The 12930-nt window shown below is 45.9% G+C and overlaps 1 protein-coding gene across 4 annotated transcripts in view; it reads left to right on the top strand.

The window, feature by feature from the left end:
* INTS6 (integrator complex subunit 6) overlaps positions 1–12930 on the top strand; it is a 45262-nt gene that overhangs the window by 18039 nt on the left and 14293 nt on the right. For all 4 annotated transcript variants that reach the window (XM_040426045.1, XM_040426043.1, XM_040426046.1 and 1 more), the window contains 3 exons: positions 3154–3308; positions 3512–3664; positions 7352–7484. In XM_040426045.1, coding sequence (XP_040281979.1) covers positions 3154–3308; positions 3512–3664; positions 7352–7484 — 441 coding nt within the window. The remainder of the gene's footprint in view (positions 1–3153; positions 3309–3511; positions 3665–7351; positions 7485–12930) is intronic.

The raw sequence follows: 12930 nt of genomic DNA, 5'->3' as shown, positions 1-12930 counted from the left end.
TATGTATATAATATATATATATATATATATATATATATATATATATATTCTCTCCATCTATGTAACAAAACCCTAGAGTACTATATTTAGCTAGTTAAGCAAGCATTTATTCAAGGATCTCCCTTCTGCTGATGCTTGCATTGCAGCAATACACCACAGTAAGGGCCGATTGAGTTGTTAGGGGTTTTATATTGCTCTGCCTAAGCCTGTGTTGTACGGTGCCAAATTATCAGGCTCCCATTGCTACCATTCAGATCTTGTTACACATCTTGTGCCCTGGAAGCTGCATATAGATCTGCTGCAGTGGTGCTTTCCTGCCAATAAGTTACCATGGTGATTGAGCACTCTTTATGAGCCTCAAAGAATAGTTCCCCGACCTGTGATCCATGATTTATATTGGCAAGAGAGCTTTTTAAAATCTGAGTTGTAAAATTTGGTGATTCCCGTGCTGTGTTGTCAGGCCAGCTGGCGGGGAGTCATAACGATACGATACTTGAATGGAATCTTAGAGGCAGAGGACGTTCAATATTTTTTTTAATGGGGAGGGTCTCATACTTGGTCTTTTGGATCTCTTCACTTCCTCTGCTACAGTCGGAGATGCCCTGCACTTTGTACCTTACGTGTTGGCAAGAACTGCCAGTTATCCAGGGAACCTTCCTGTCACTTACAGCTTATGTGCATTGCAGTTATCTGCTGTTACACGTTGACAGTGCTACTTCTCAGAAACGTTACCTCTACCTTTTCAAATACTAATAGTTTTAACCTCTTCAGGACAATGACGTACCGGTACGTCATGTGTATTTCCAATCACCGCCGATCGGAACCCGGTGCCTGCTCAAATCATTGAGCAGGCACCTTGGCTAAATGCGCGGGGGGGGGGGGTTGTCCTGCTACCTTCCGGTGACGAGCCTGTGAGATCCAGCCCCCTGGATCTCACAGGCTGGAAGCTGTATGAGTAATACACACAGTATTACTCATACAGCCAATGCATTCCAATACAGAAGTATTGTAAAGGATTAGACCCCTAAAAGTTAAAGTCCCAGTGGGACAAAAAATAAAGTGAAAAAAAAGTTAAAAAAATCATTTTCCCCCCAAAATTTTTTGTTTAAAGTAAAAAATAAACGTCATTTTCCCCAAATAAACTTAGAAAAAAGTATACATATTAGGTATCGCCGCGTCCGTATCGACTGGCTCTATAAACATATCACATGACCTAACCCCTCAGATGAACACCGTAAAAAATAAAAACTGCTGAATAAACCATTTTTTGTCACCTTACATCACAAAGTAGAATAGCAAGCGATCAAAAAGTCATATGCACCTTAAAATAGTGCCAATCAAACAGTCATCTCATCCCGCAAAAAAGACCGTACCTAAGATAATCACAAAAAAACTGAAATAACTATGGCTCTCGGACTATGGAAACACTAAAACATGATTTATTTTTTGTTTAAAAAAATCATTGTGTAAAACTTGCACAAAAAAAGTATACATATTAGGTATCGCCGCATCCATGACAATCTGGTCTATAAAAATACCACATGATCCAACCTGTCAGATGAATGTTGTAAATAACAAAAAATAAAAACTGTTCCAAAACAGCTATTTCTTATCTTGCCTCACAAAAAGTGTAATATAGAGCAACCAAAAATTATTATATATATATATATATATATCTCTCTATATATATATATATCTACCCTAACCTAGTACCAACAAATCTTTCACCCTATCCCGTAGTTTCTAAAATGGGGTCCCTTTTTTGGAGTTTCTACTCTAGGGGTGCATCAGGGGGGCTTCAAATGGGAGATGGTGTTAAAAAACCAGTCCATCAAAATCTGCCTTCCAAAAACTGTATGGCATTCCTTTCCTTCTGCGCCCTGCCGTGTGCCCGTACAGCAGTTTACGACCACATATATGGGGTGTTTCTGTAAACTCCTAAAGGGGTTAAAAGGGCTTCTTCATGATTTTGTAAAGTTTGGCAGGGGGCAATGTTTAAAAAAAAAAAAAAAAAAAAACGCCAGCTCTGCTGTGCCTGTAGCGGTCTTGTGACGTTCATCTTTACTGTGATGAACAGCATATGACTGATACAGGCACAGCGATTATCGGAGCCACATGGCCTACAGTGGCGGTGTAGGACATTTTAAAGGTAAGGTGTTTTTTTCACTGCTGTCATATCTTTGAGAACCTATTTTAAAGGGTATGTTTAACTATCTGTCTTTTACCGAATCAGTGCATTGAAAAGAATTGAACAAGCTTTGCAAACAGTCTAGTATAGATAATACATTTACCATTTTATGTATACCAACATAATACGTGACTGTGTATTAAATTTCCTGAATGGAGATTTCCACCGGCAGCCGATTGCCAGGGCAGCTTGCTTTTAGTGCAGGTAGTTCATGCTGCCGGACCATCCCATGGTACTGAAATAGTTACCATAAGGCCTCTTTCACCCAAGTGATGGGGAGTGTCAGGATCTGTTCAGGGAAAAACTGTTGGTTTTGCCCTCAAGTTTATTCAGTTTTTTTTCTCCGATTGCATTGTGTTTTTTGTATCCGGATGCAAGGCGTTTTTAATGTACGTGAAGAATAATAATCTACATCTCCAGCAACCCTCAGTGAAAAACTCATTGCATATGGATGTCTTCAATTTTTCACACAAGCCCCATTCACTTCTATGGAGCCAGAGCTGCTTGACAAACACACATTATATAGAACATGCTGACATTTTTCCTGAATGCAAAGATGATGCGTAAAGAGCATGCTCAGACCCATTGAAATGAGTCAGGATTCAGTCTGGATGCAATGCGTTTGCTACATGCATCCCATCCGGACGGAAAACTCGCTCGTATGAAAAAGCCCTAAAACGATAGATGATCGGTGCTGATTTGTATGTGTGGGTTACTGTGTTCTCTGTAATCACCATGGAGTTCTATTGCATAACCGATAATGGAGATTCTCCCTGCATGACTGCCCATACATCAAGTTTTCCTTTTCTATCTGGATAGATTGGGTTTAATTCCGTCTTACTCTGGTTTAGCTTGTCGGGCATCCGCACAAGTTTTTCCTAATCATCGCTTGTCTTGCTGTGCGCGGTCTGCATACTGCAGAGTCCACATTAAGCTTTCTCCCTTTATAACGTGTTGTGTTTTAGATGGAATTGCTGAAACCATCAAACCAGTCGGGCCTCAGCCATGGCACAGCTGTCGGAAGTTAATCTACGTGAGACCAAATCCGAAAACGGGTGTACCGCTGGGCCACTGGCCGGTACCAGAATCGTTTTGGCCAGATCAGAATTCTCCGACCCTAGTAAGTTTAGAAGAACTTGTGAATAACATTGCAGTGCAGAAAGTAATCACATCGTTAACATATGACATAATTTATAATTTTGTGCATCACTGTTTAACTGGTTAGGTTTGAATGTTGAGAAAGCGAGATACAAGTGAGGATAGGTGTTATGAGCAGCAGGTTAGTCTCCTGGTGTTTGAACAAATTTTCTTTTCTTCTAACAGCCCCCTCGAACTGCTCATCCCGTTGTGAAGTTTTCTTGCACCAACTCTGAGCCAATGGTAATTGACAAGCTGCCATTTGACAAGTATGAATTGGAGCCATCACCACTGACACAGTATATTCTGGAGAGGAAATCCCCACATACTTGCTGGCCTGTAAGTTCATATCAATAGGTGACACTGATTTAAAAAAAAATTTTTCTTAACAAACATCTGAGTTATAATGAATCACAGGGCTCTGTGTCCTGTAAATCTCCAAGCAATAGCATTGTGTACAGGTAAAAATCAATGATGATCCTTAAAATGAAACCTGTAAACTGTAGAATAAAATTTAAGAAATAGAAAAGAAGTCTCATCTCAGTGAATGAATTCATCAGTGTGGCCCTGATGGACATAGATGTGGCTCAGTGGTTAGCACTGGTGACTTGCTGCGGTCCTAGGTTCAAATCTGACCAAGGACAACATCTGCATGAAGTTTGTATGTTCTCCCTTTGTTTGCATGGGTTTCCTCCCACACTCCAAAGACATACTGATAGATGAGGATCGACCAATTATCGGAGTTACCGATATCGGCCGATATTCATGATTTTTTTAAGGTATCTGCTTCTAACCTTGCCGATTTATGCATCCAGCGCGCTATCGCAGAACATGAGCGTGCTTTCAGCGCGCTCATGTTCCCTCAGCAGCACAGGGAAGGATTCACTCTCTCCCTCCCCCCTCTGCCGCGCTGCCAATGAGGAGATATGTGCCACTGCGCCACCAATGATTAATGTCTAATACAAATACAGGAGGTGGTGCCCAGCCTATATGACAGGAAGCTGCAATCAGCAGCAGTTAACCCCTCAGGTGCCGCTGATCGCAGCTCCCTGTCAGAGGCAGGGTGCCGGCTATGTGATTCTGCTCCAACACACCCGCCTCCTGTATTAAACGTTAATCATCATTGGTGGCGGAGTGCGCCCTCCCCCGTATTAAAAACATTGGTACTGTGCGCCCTCCCCACCTCCTCCCCAGTATTAAAATCATTGGTGCAGTGCGCCCCCCCACCCCCCAGTATTACTATCATTGGTGCAGTTCACCCCCCCCCCCCCCCCCCCAGTATTACTATCATTGGTGCAGTTCACCCCCCCCCCCCCCCCCCAGTATTAGTCATTGGTGGCAGTGGCCACGGGGTCCCCTCCTCATGGGTGGTGAAGTGGCAGCTTCTGATCGGAGCCCCAGCAGTGTAATCCTCGGGCGCCGATCGGTTACCATGGCAGGATGCTACTGAAGCCATGGCTGCCATGGTAACCTCCTGCTGCTGTGTGCACAAAATACAGGGCAGCAGGGAGTGTGAAGTCCTATTCACCCTAATAGAGCTCTATTAGGGTGAATAGAACAAGGGATTAAAAGATCCCAGGTTCTAGCCCCTAAGTGGGGAAAAAAAAAAGTTAAACACCAAAATATGAAGTATAATTCACCCCCTTTCCCAATTTTACATATAAAATGTTTATTGTTAATATATCACTTATTGCCACATCCGAAAAATCCAAACTATTAAAATATAAAAAAAATAATAAAATTGTGGTGAACGCCATAACGGGAAGAAAAAAAATTCAAAAATGAAAATGCACTGAATATCAGTATAAGTTATTGGCTATAGGCCTGAAAGGTCACAGGTTATCGGTATCGGCTCTAAAAAATAAATATCGGTCGATCCCTACTGATTGGGAACTCGTATCTGTAAAGTGCTGTGGAATATAACCGTGCTATAGAAGTGTGTAAAATAAATGATTAGAAACTAAATCCCTTTTTTTAATGAGCTGCACTAGTTCTCTGGGAATTGCCTTGAACAGTAAGGTTAATTCCCAACTTCTTTAGTTTTAAATGTGCCTTTTAAAATACCTCTTTAGGCCTCGGTCACACTTCCATGTCTGCTTGATGTCCGTGAAAAAAATCGGTTTTATCAGTGAAATGTTATTTATTTTTATTTTTTTTCACTGTCCCACGGTGAGTAAAAATACTATGAGAACAGACGCATTAAAATCAATGGGTATATGTACTGACCTTGAAAAATGTGGACAGCACCCATCAGTGAACAAAGGGAATTTGTATGAGGCCTTAGGCATCCTTAAAAGGGTTTTCTGAAATTTTTATACTGATACTTTTAGAAGGCAGAGGCTCTCCTGTGAGCGATGCTGCCTTCTCTCTGCTTACCAAGCACAGCGCCGTACATTATATAGCGGCTGTGCTTGCTATCGTGCTCATCCCCTTTCACTTCTATGGGGCATAGCTGTTCCTAGGCCACGTGATCGATTAACGTGTCTTAAGTGGCCTAGGAAAAGCTGTGAGAAGGTGGCAGTGCTAACAGGAGCGCCGCAGTTTTCTCGAACAGCTGATCGGCGGGAGTCCAAGGTGTCAGACCCCCACCGATCAGATATCTAGAGGAAAATCCCATTAGTTTGTTCCATAATCTGACTGTTCCCTGTTTGGTGCACATACAAAATATGTACTGGACAGTTAGATTGTTGCAAATCCCGGATTGGATTTGCAGGAACTCTCATAACATTGAGCTAATCCAATATTGGCTCTGAAAAATAGTACCAGTATAAGTGAATATAGAAACAATTTATCAGAGTAAAAAAAACACAACTTATCAGTGAAAACACCTTTGCAGAGTCCTACTATACATTCTCGTGGCATTTCAGTCATTTTCCAGAAGTGTATATGGTCTTGTTTTACAGTAATGGGTATGTGTGTACATTTTATTTGTTACGACCATTAGGTTTGAAGCAGTTACTACATGTACTACACATACACTATTTACTTAGGCTACTTTCACACTGCCGTTTTGGCTTTCCGTTTGAGATCCGTTCAGGGCTCTCACAAGCGGTCCAAAACGGATCAGTTTTGCCCTAATGCATTCTGAATGGAAAAGGATCCCCTCAGAATGCATCAGTTTGCCTCCGATCAGTCTCCATTCCGCTTTGGAGGCTGCTTGCTGCGTTTTGGTGTCCATCTGACGAAACTGAGCCAAATGTATCCGTTCTGGCACACAATGTAAGTCAATAGGGATGGATCTGTTTTCTATGACACAATCTGGCACAATAGAAAACAGATTCGTCCTCCATTGACTTTCAGTGGTGTTCAAGACTGATCCGTCTTGGCTATGTTAAAGATGATACAAACTGATCCGTTCTGAACGGATGCAGACGGCTGTATTATCTGAACGGATCCGCACCAAACGAAAGTGTGAAAGTAGCCTTAATCTGTCAGTTCAAAACACCCCTGAAACTAGAGTAAGCAGTGTATAGTTTAAAGAGGACCTTTCACCGATTCTTACCCTATGAACTAACTATACAGACATGTGGAGCGGCGCCTGGGGATCTCACTGCACTTACTATTATCCCCGGGCGCCGCTCCGTTCTCCTGCTATGTCCTCCGGTATCTCCGTTCACTAAGTTATGGTAGGCGGAGTCAGCCCTTGTTCTGCTGTATCGCTGGCCAATCGCATTGCAGAGCTCACAGCCTGAGAGAAAATGACCTCCCAGGCTGTGAGCTCTGCGCTGCGATTGGCCAGCGCTACAGCAGAACAAGGGCAGACTCCGCCTACAATAACTTAGGGACTGGAATCTCCGCCTACTATAACTTAGTGAGCGGAGATACCGGAGGGCATAGCAGGAGAATGGAGCGGCGCCCGGGGATAATAGTAAGTGCAGTGAGATCCCCGGGTGCCGCTCCACATGTCTGTATAGTTAGTTCATAGTGTAATAATCGGTGAAAGGTCCTCTTTAAGTGAGCATAACCATATGGCCTTATATTAGCTAATCTATTAACTATTTGCATTTTGTATCTTTTTATTTCAAGGTGTTTGTGGTAAACAGTGCTAAGTACAGTGAGCTCGGCCATCCATTTGGTTACTTAAAAGCCAGCACTGCCCTAAATTGTGTAAATCTCTTTGTGATGCCTTATAACTACCCCGTACTCCTCCCTTTATTAGGTAAGTATTTGCTGTCACACTATCCTTATATAAATGATATAAATGGTGCTGTTCATTGGTGGTCAACTCACTCAGCGGAAAAATGGTATAATAATTTTATAGGTGCTCAGCTGCAGAAAGCATTTTTTAAACGAGGGTTTTTACCTGCAACTTCATGTAGAGGGACGAATACTTCAGACAATAGTTTTTTACAGTTGTCATAAGACTGGACCCCGGTGATCTTAAAAAGGAGCAGAGGATTGTTGTAGTCATCCTACCTTTTCCATATAAATGTATGTGAACACCACAATGTAACCCAGCACAATAATTCAGGGTTTGAGGCATGAAGACGATTGGGTTGGGGCTCAGAGAAAAGTGATGTGCTCCATTTTGTTAGTTTCAATCCATGTTCCTTCTAAGCCTTCGTACCTAATGAGTGGAGTAGTTGGCGACCAGGACATTATTCTGTGAAGTAGGCAATACTGATCATCATCAAATATTAAAGTACAAACCCCTAATTGGCTCTAAAGCCAGACACACAGGGCCGCATTGTATCCAGGCAAGTAGTATAAAACTGCATCCGGGTTTCGGGTATTGAAGCCTATGGGGGAATATTTCATGCCCTACTATCCAGAATTCTGTCTTCAGAAGGTCGCAAAGCTCAAAGCAGGTGGAAAAGTGCATGCAGTTTGGTTAGCTATGTTAAGGCGTTTCACTCCATATTTGACCGGGAGGAGGTGGTGCAGGAAACTGCATTAGAATTTGTAGAGAAAAGTGTTAGCTGTAAAGATGAGCCGAATTGAACAATGAATGTGTGCCATTTGAGAAATTTAGTCCAAAGTATGCCAACGCACACCCAAAGAAAACTGACTTTAAATATTACCATCATGATAAATTCCCCCTTTCTGTCTTGGGTGGTTTAGGGCAGTGAATGTGTTAGTGTTGGTATCCCTGGTGGTCTAGGGCAAGGAAGGGGGTAATGCCAATATCCTTGGCGGATGGTAGAGGAATGGCTTTATAATGGTCCAGATGGTTAGCCACTTATCCAGGTTCCCTGGTTGTCTGCTGCAACAGGATTCTGAACACTGAGGCCTCGTTCACACCAGCGTGACGGATTAGATCCGGATGCGTTCAGCGAAACTCGCACCATTTTGCAAGCAAGTTGTCAGTTTTGTCTGCAATTGCGTTCAGTTTTTTCCACGCGGGTGCAATGCGTTTTGATGTGTTTTTCACGCACGTGATAAACTGAAGGTTTACAAACAACATCTCTTAGCAACAATCAGTGAAAAACGCATTGCATCCGAACACTGCTTCCGGATGCAATGCGTTTTTCACTAAAGCCCCATTCACTTCCATGGGGCCAGCGCTGCGTGAAAAACAGAATATATAACATGCTGTGTTTTTTACGCAACGCAGAACTGATGCGTCAAAAAATGCTCATGTACAGACCCATTGAAATGAATAGGTCAGGATTCAGTGCGGGTGCTATGCATTCACGTCACGCATTGCACCCACGTGACGTGAAAGATCCTTCATCCATCGCCTGGTTTCATGGAACATGTATGGTCACCTTGAACAACTGTTTTGGCCAAAATGAACTAAAATGTGTAGGTTGTCTGCGAAATGAAGTTCATCAGATGTTTGTTTAACTGCTGTCCAATCAGACAACTTTTAGCTAAGGTCTCATGCACATGACCATATGTATTTTGCGGAACTGCAAAATACAGATGACTTCTGTGTTGCATCCGTTCTTTTGCAGACCCATTGACTTCGATGGGTTTGGACCGCATTTTGAGAACAAATATAGGATCTGTTCTATCTGTTTCCCACATACGGATGTGGGAATGACAGAACATGTCTCATTTTTGGTTGCAAAATGCAGTCCACGAACCTATTGAAGTCAATGGGTCTGCAAAAAATAAAAATAAACTGATGGACATCTGTGTTTCTCGTGCATGGCATTGGGGGACACAGCACCATGGGTATATGTCCAACTACCACTAGGAGGCGACACTAGACATAGTGTTGGCTCCTCCCCGTTGGGCTATACCCTCTCCACAGGCATTAGGCTAATCAGTCTTGTTCTAGTGTCTGTAGTGTCTGTGTGTCAGTCCTGCCCTGCCCTTTTTGCGCAGGTCATCCTGCTACTTATTTATTTTATTTGTTCTTCAATCATTTTTTCTTTTTTCTTCTCTGCAGGTTCCAGCCTGCTGCAGGGGTGGCTCCATCGTGTTCCACTTTAGTTGCCCCCCTGCGGGCGCGTACTCAGGTACCTGGCAGCCACCCAGTCCCCAAATCTGCTTCCGCAGTGGAATTCCGGCAGTCCCCCGGTTCCCGTGTTGAGTTTGCTGAGGGGGTGGTTATTGCTGCGCCTGAAGACGTCTGAGGGTGAGTATGTTCCCTTAGATTAGGGTCTCCCACCCTCCTCCCTGGGCCTGGGCGCGTCTTCGACGCCCCCCCTCTCCTCCCTTCCCGTATACCTGCATCTCTTAGCTGTATCCTGGCCCCAGAAGCCCCCTGGCCTTCCGTTTTTTCTCTCTGGGGGTCGCTTCTCCAGTTCTCTCCCCCCACCTGGCCCCCGTTTGTCGCGGCAGCTCTGGAGCACTTCCGCGGCTGTCTGTCCCCGGCCACGCTCCACTAACTGAGGCCCCGGCTTTTTGGGCCTACTAGGCCGCAACTCCCCGCCCACTCCTGAGCTTCCCGGGCTTGCTCTGTCTCCTCCCCTCCGGGGGGGGAGCCTGGGAGGAGCCTCTCCTGCCTGTCAAATCCAGCTCCTGTGCGGGTTCCCTGCTCTGTCTCAGAGGGGCGTTTCTTCCTCCGGCTGCCGGCTCCTTCTCTCGCCGGTCGCCATCTTGCTGCTCTCCTGCATGGGGCGCGCTGTACAGCTCCTGGGGTCTGGTAGGCAGCCTCTGGCTGATTTGCTTATGCAGTCTCCCCCCCCCCCCCCCCCCCCCCCCCCCTCCCCTCCCTCCTTCTCTCAATTCTCATTCTCCTGCAGCCCTGACCACCTGATCCATAGCTGCTGCAGCACCTCTTGGGAACGTGGCATCCGGGGCTAGATAGGACAGCCCTGCTGCTCTGAGGCCTCTTCTCCCAGCCTCCCTATCGGATCGTCACGTATTTCACGTGCGTCCGTTGTCTACAGAGCTTTCCATATGGTCAGCTTGTCCCCCCTCCCACCCTTTTGTGTAGGTCCCCCCTGAATGGGCTCCCTCCCTGTCGAACCATGGGAACCTTGCCTGACTCTACCAATCCCTGGCGGAGTCGCTGGGCCGCTACCTTTCAAATTGCAGTTATTTCCCCCCCCCCCCCAGGGCACTCCCTGCTGATGGGTCACGCTCAGTTACAGGGTCACGCAAGGAGTAGCCCACAGACCAACCTCGGGTGGTCTCAATTAGCTCCACCCCTCTTCGGGTCGCTCCCAGGACAGGCCTGAGGCTGGTGACGAAGCCTTCTCTGTCAGTTGCCTCTGGGGACACCTCTGCACTGATTCCCTCGGAACAGAGCATCAGGCGGTCTTCCACCATACAGAATCCCTCTGTGAGGTCAAGACAAACGTGCACGGAGGAATCTACCCTACCCAGGTTTGGTGCCCCTCTAGTGGACTTTTGGATGGAGCTCTCCTGCCTGTACAGGTAATTACCGCACAGGTAAGGCAGCCGTCACCGTGCTTAGCAACTGGGACACCTACGCGGTGTCTCTGGTACGTACGCCCTCGTAGGCTGTACACGACAGACTTTCCTGTTTCCCCTATACCAGGGGCTATGTTCTAAGCAAGCTGATACAGGCAAACGCCTCTTGTAGGGTTGGTAACCCTTCTCAGCCTCTAAAGGTTATTTTGTAGTACCTGTACCAGAGATATACAGGCCGACTTCTATTCGTGGCGATTACATCTGTCTGTTTCCAGCCGCCTTGGTACTTTCATGGGTAGAGTTCCTACACCTACTCCAGGTGCTGTAGCCATTACTCCTGGCTGGCTCTATGGTGTTCCATGCGGCACTATTTCCCCCTACCGGGCGAGATATACAGGCTGCCTTCAATTGCCGTAGCAATTGCACCTGTCTGTTTCCAGCCACCTTGCTACCTTCATAGGTAGAGTACCTACACAATCTCCTGATGCTGTATCCAATATCCCTGGCGGGCTCTATTGTGTTCCGTGCGGCACTATTTCTCCCTTCCGGGCGAGATTAAGGCCACTCTCAATTGCTGTAGCAATTGCCTCTGTTTGGTTCTAGTGGGCACCAAGCTGCCACCTTGCTCCCTTCATAGGTAGAGTACCTACACTATCTCCAGAGGCTGTAGCCGTTGCTCCTATCTGGCCTTATGGTGTACCTTGCGGCACTATTTCTCCCTTACCGGACGAGATATTGAGGCCACCTTGTATTGCCGTGGCCACTGCACCTACCTCTTCTTAGTGTGCACCGAAAAGCCATCTTATTTCCTTCATAGCTGAAGTTCCTGCACCATCTCCAGATGCTGTTGATGCGGCCCTGTTTCCCTCTTTTCAGGTGAAATAGAGGGCCTCCTTCAATTGCCATTGCACCTACCTAATTGTGGTGTGCACCTGTTGTTCTTTGTGGTACCGTGCGGCCCTATTTTCCCCTTCCCGAATGCAACGGCCCCTTCCCGAGCGGTAGCCGTTGCACTTCTCCGGTCCTAGGGTGCACCATGCGGCCACATCGCTCTAATCTTAAATCTAGTACCTCTACCATCTCCAGATGCTGTACCCACTGCACCTGTCTGGTCGTTTCTCTGCACTACACAGCCATATTTCTACCTTACAGGTTGAGGACCTGTACCCTCCAAATGCGGTCGCATTCCAGATCCTGTGGCTTTGTTTCCACTCTCCTTAGAGTGCAACATGCAGCCACTTTACCTCGGATTTAGGAGAGTATTTTTAGTATCCCACGTGCTGGACCCTATGGTGCAATCCGTGGCCCATACGGTTTCTGTATTACTAGGTGCTTCCCTCCCTGGGCTCTAATCTGTGCTGTGGATGTTGATTTTACTCCCCTTTTTGGTTCTTCCATACATCTGCCACTCTGTTACTGTCGTGCTCTATGGTCTCCTTGTACTTTCTCAAGGCACTGTCCACAACAGGCTATCCTGGTTCAGCATGTACATGGTAACCATATCTGGCAGGGGTGGGCCAATCCAACCCCCACCTCTACCTTGTCGGTCTAGTGCTACTTCTGGCTACTTTTGTTGTCATCTGGTGGTTCAGTTCCTGGTTCCTTGTGAGCCCATACCGGGTACTCCTTTCTGGATTCCCTGTCCCCGTTCATTTGACCACACAGATTCTGTATGATCGTTGTTTTGGGGGGGCCTGGGTTGATTGTTCCCCTTTGTAGGTTCCAATAGCCTTGTGGACCTCTTGGGATTCGTGTCTATCTTCCCATCCTCCCACGTCAAGTATCTGGTATTGAGTGGTTTAATGCTACGGTTTGTATTTCCACCTTATGGTCTC

This window comes from Bufo bufo, chromosome 3 (assembly GCF_905171765.1).
Source record: "Bufo bufo chromosome 3, aBufBuf1.1, whole genome shotgun sequence".
Lineage (NCBI taxonomy): Eukaryota > Metazoa > Chordata > Amphibia > Anura > Bufonidae > Bufo > Bufo bufo.
Note: the sequence above shows the minus strand (reverse complement) of the source record. Positions and strands in the feature narration are given on the sequence as shown.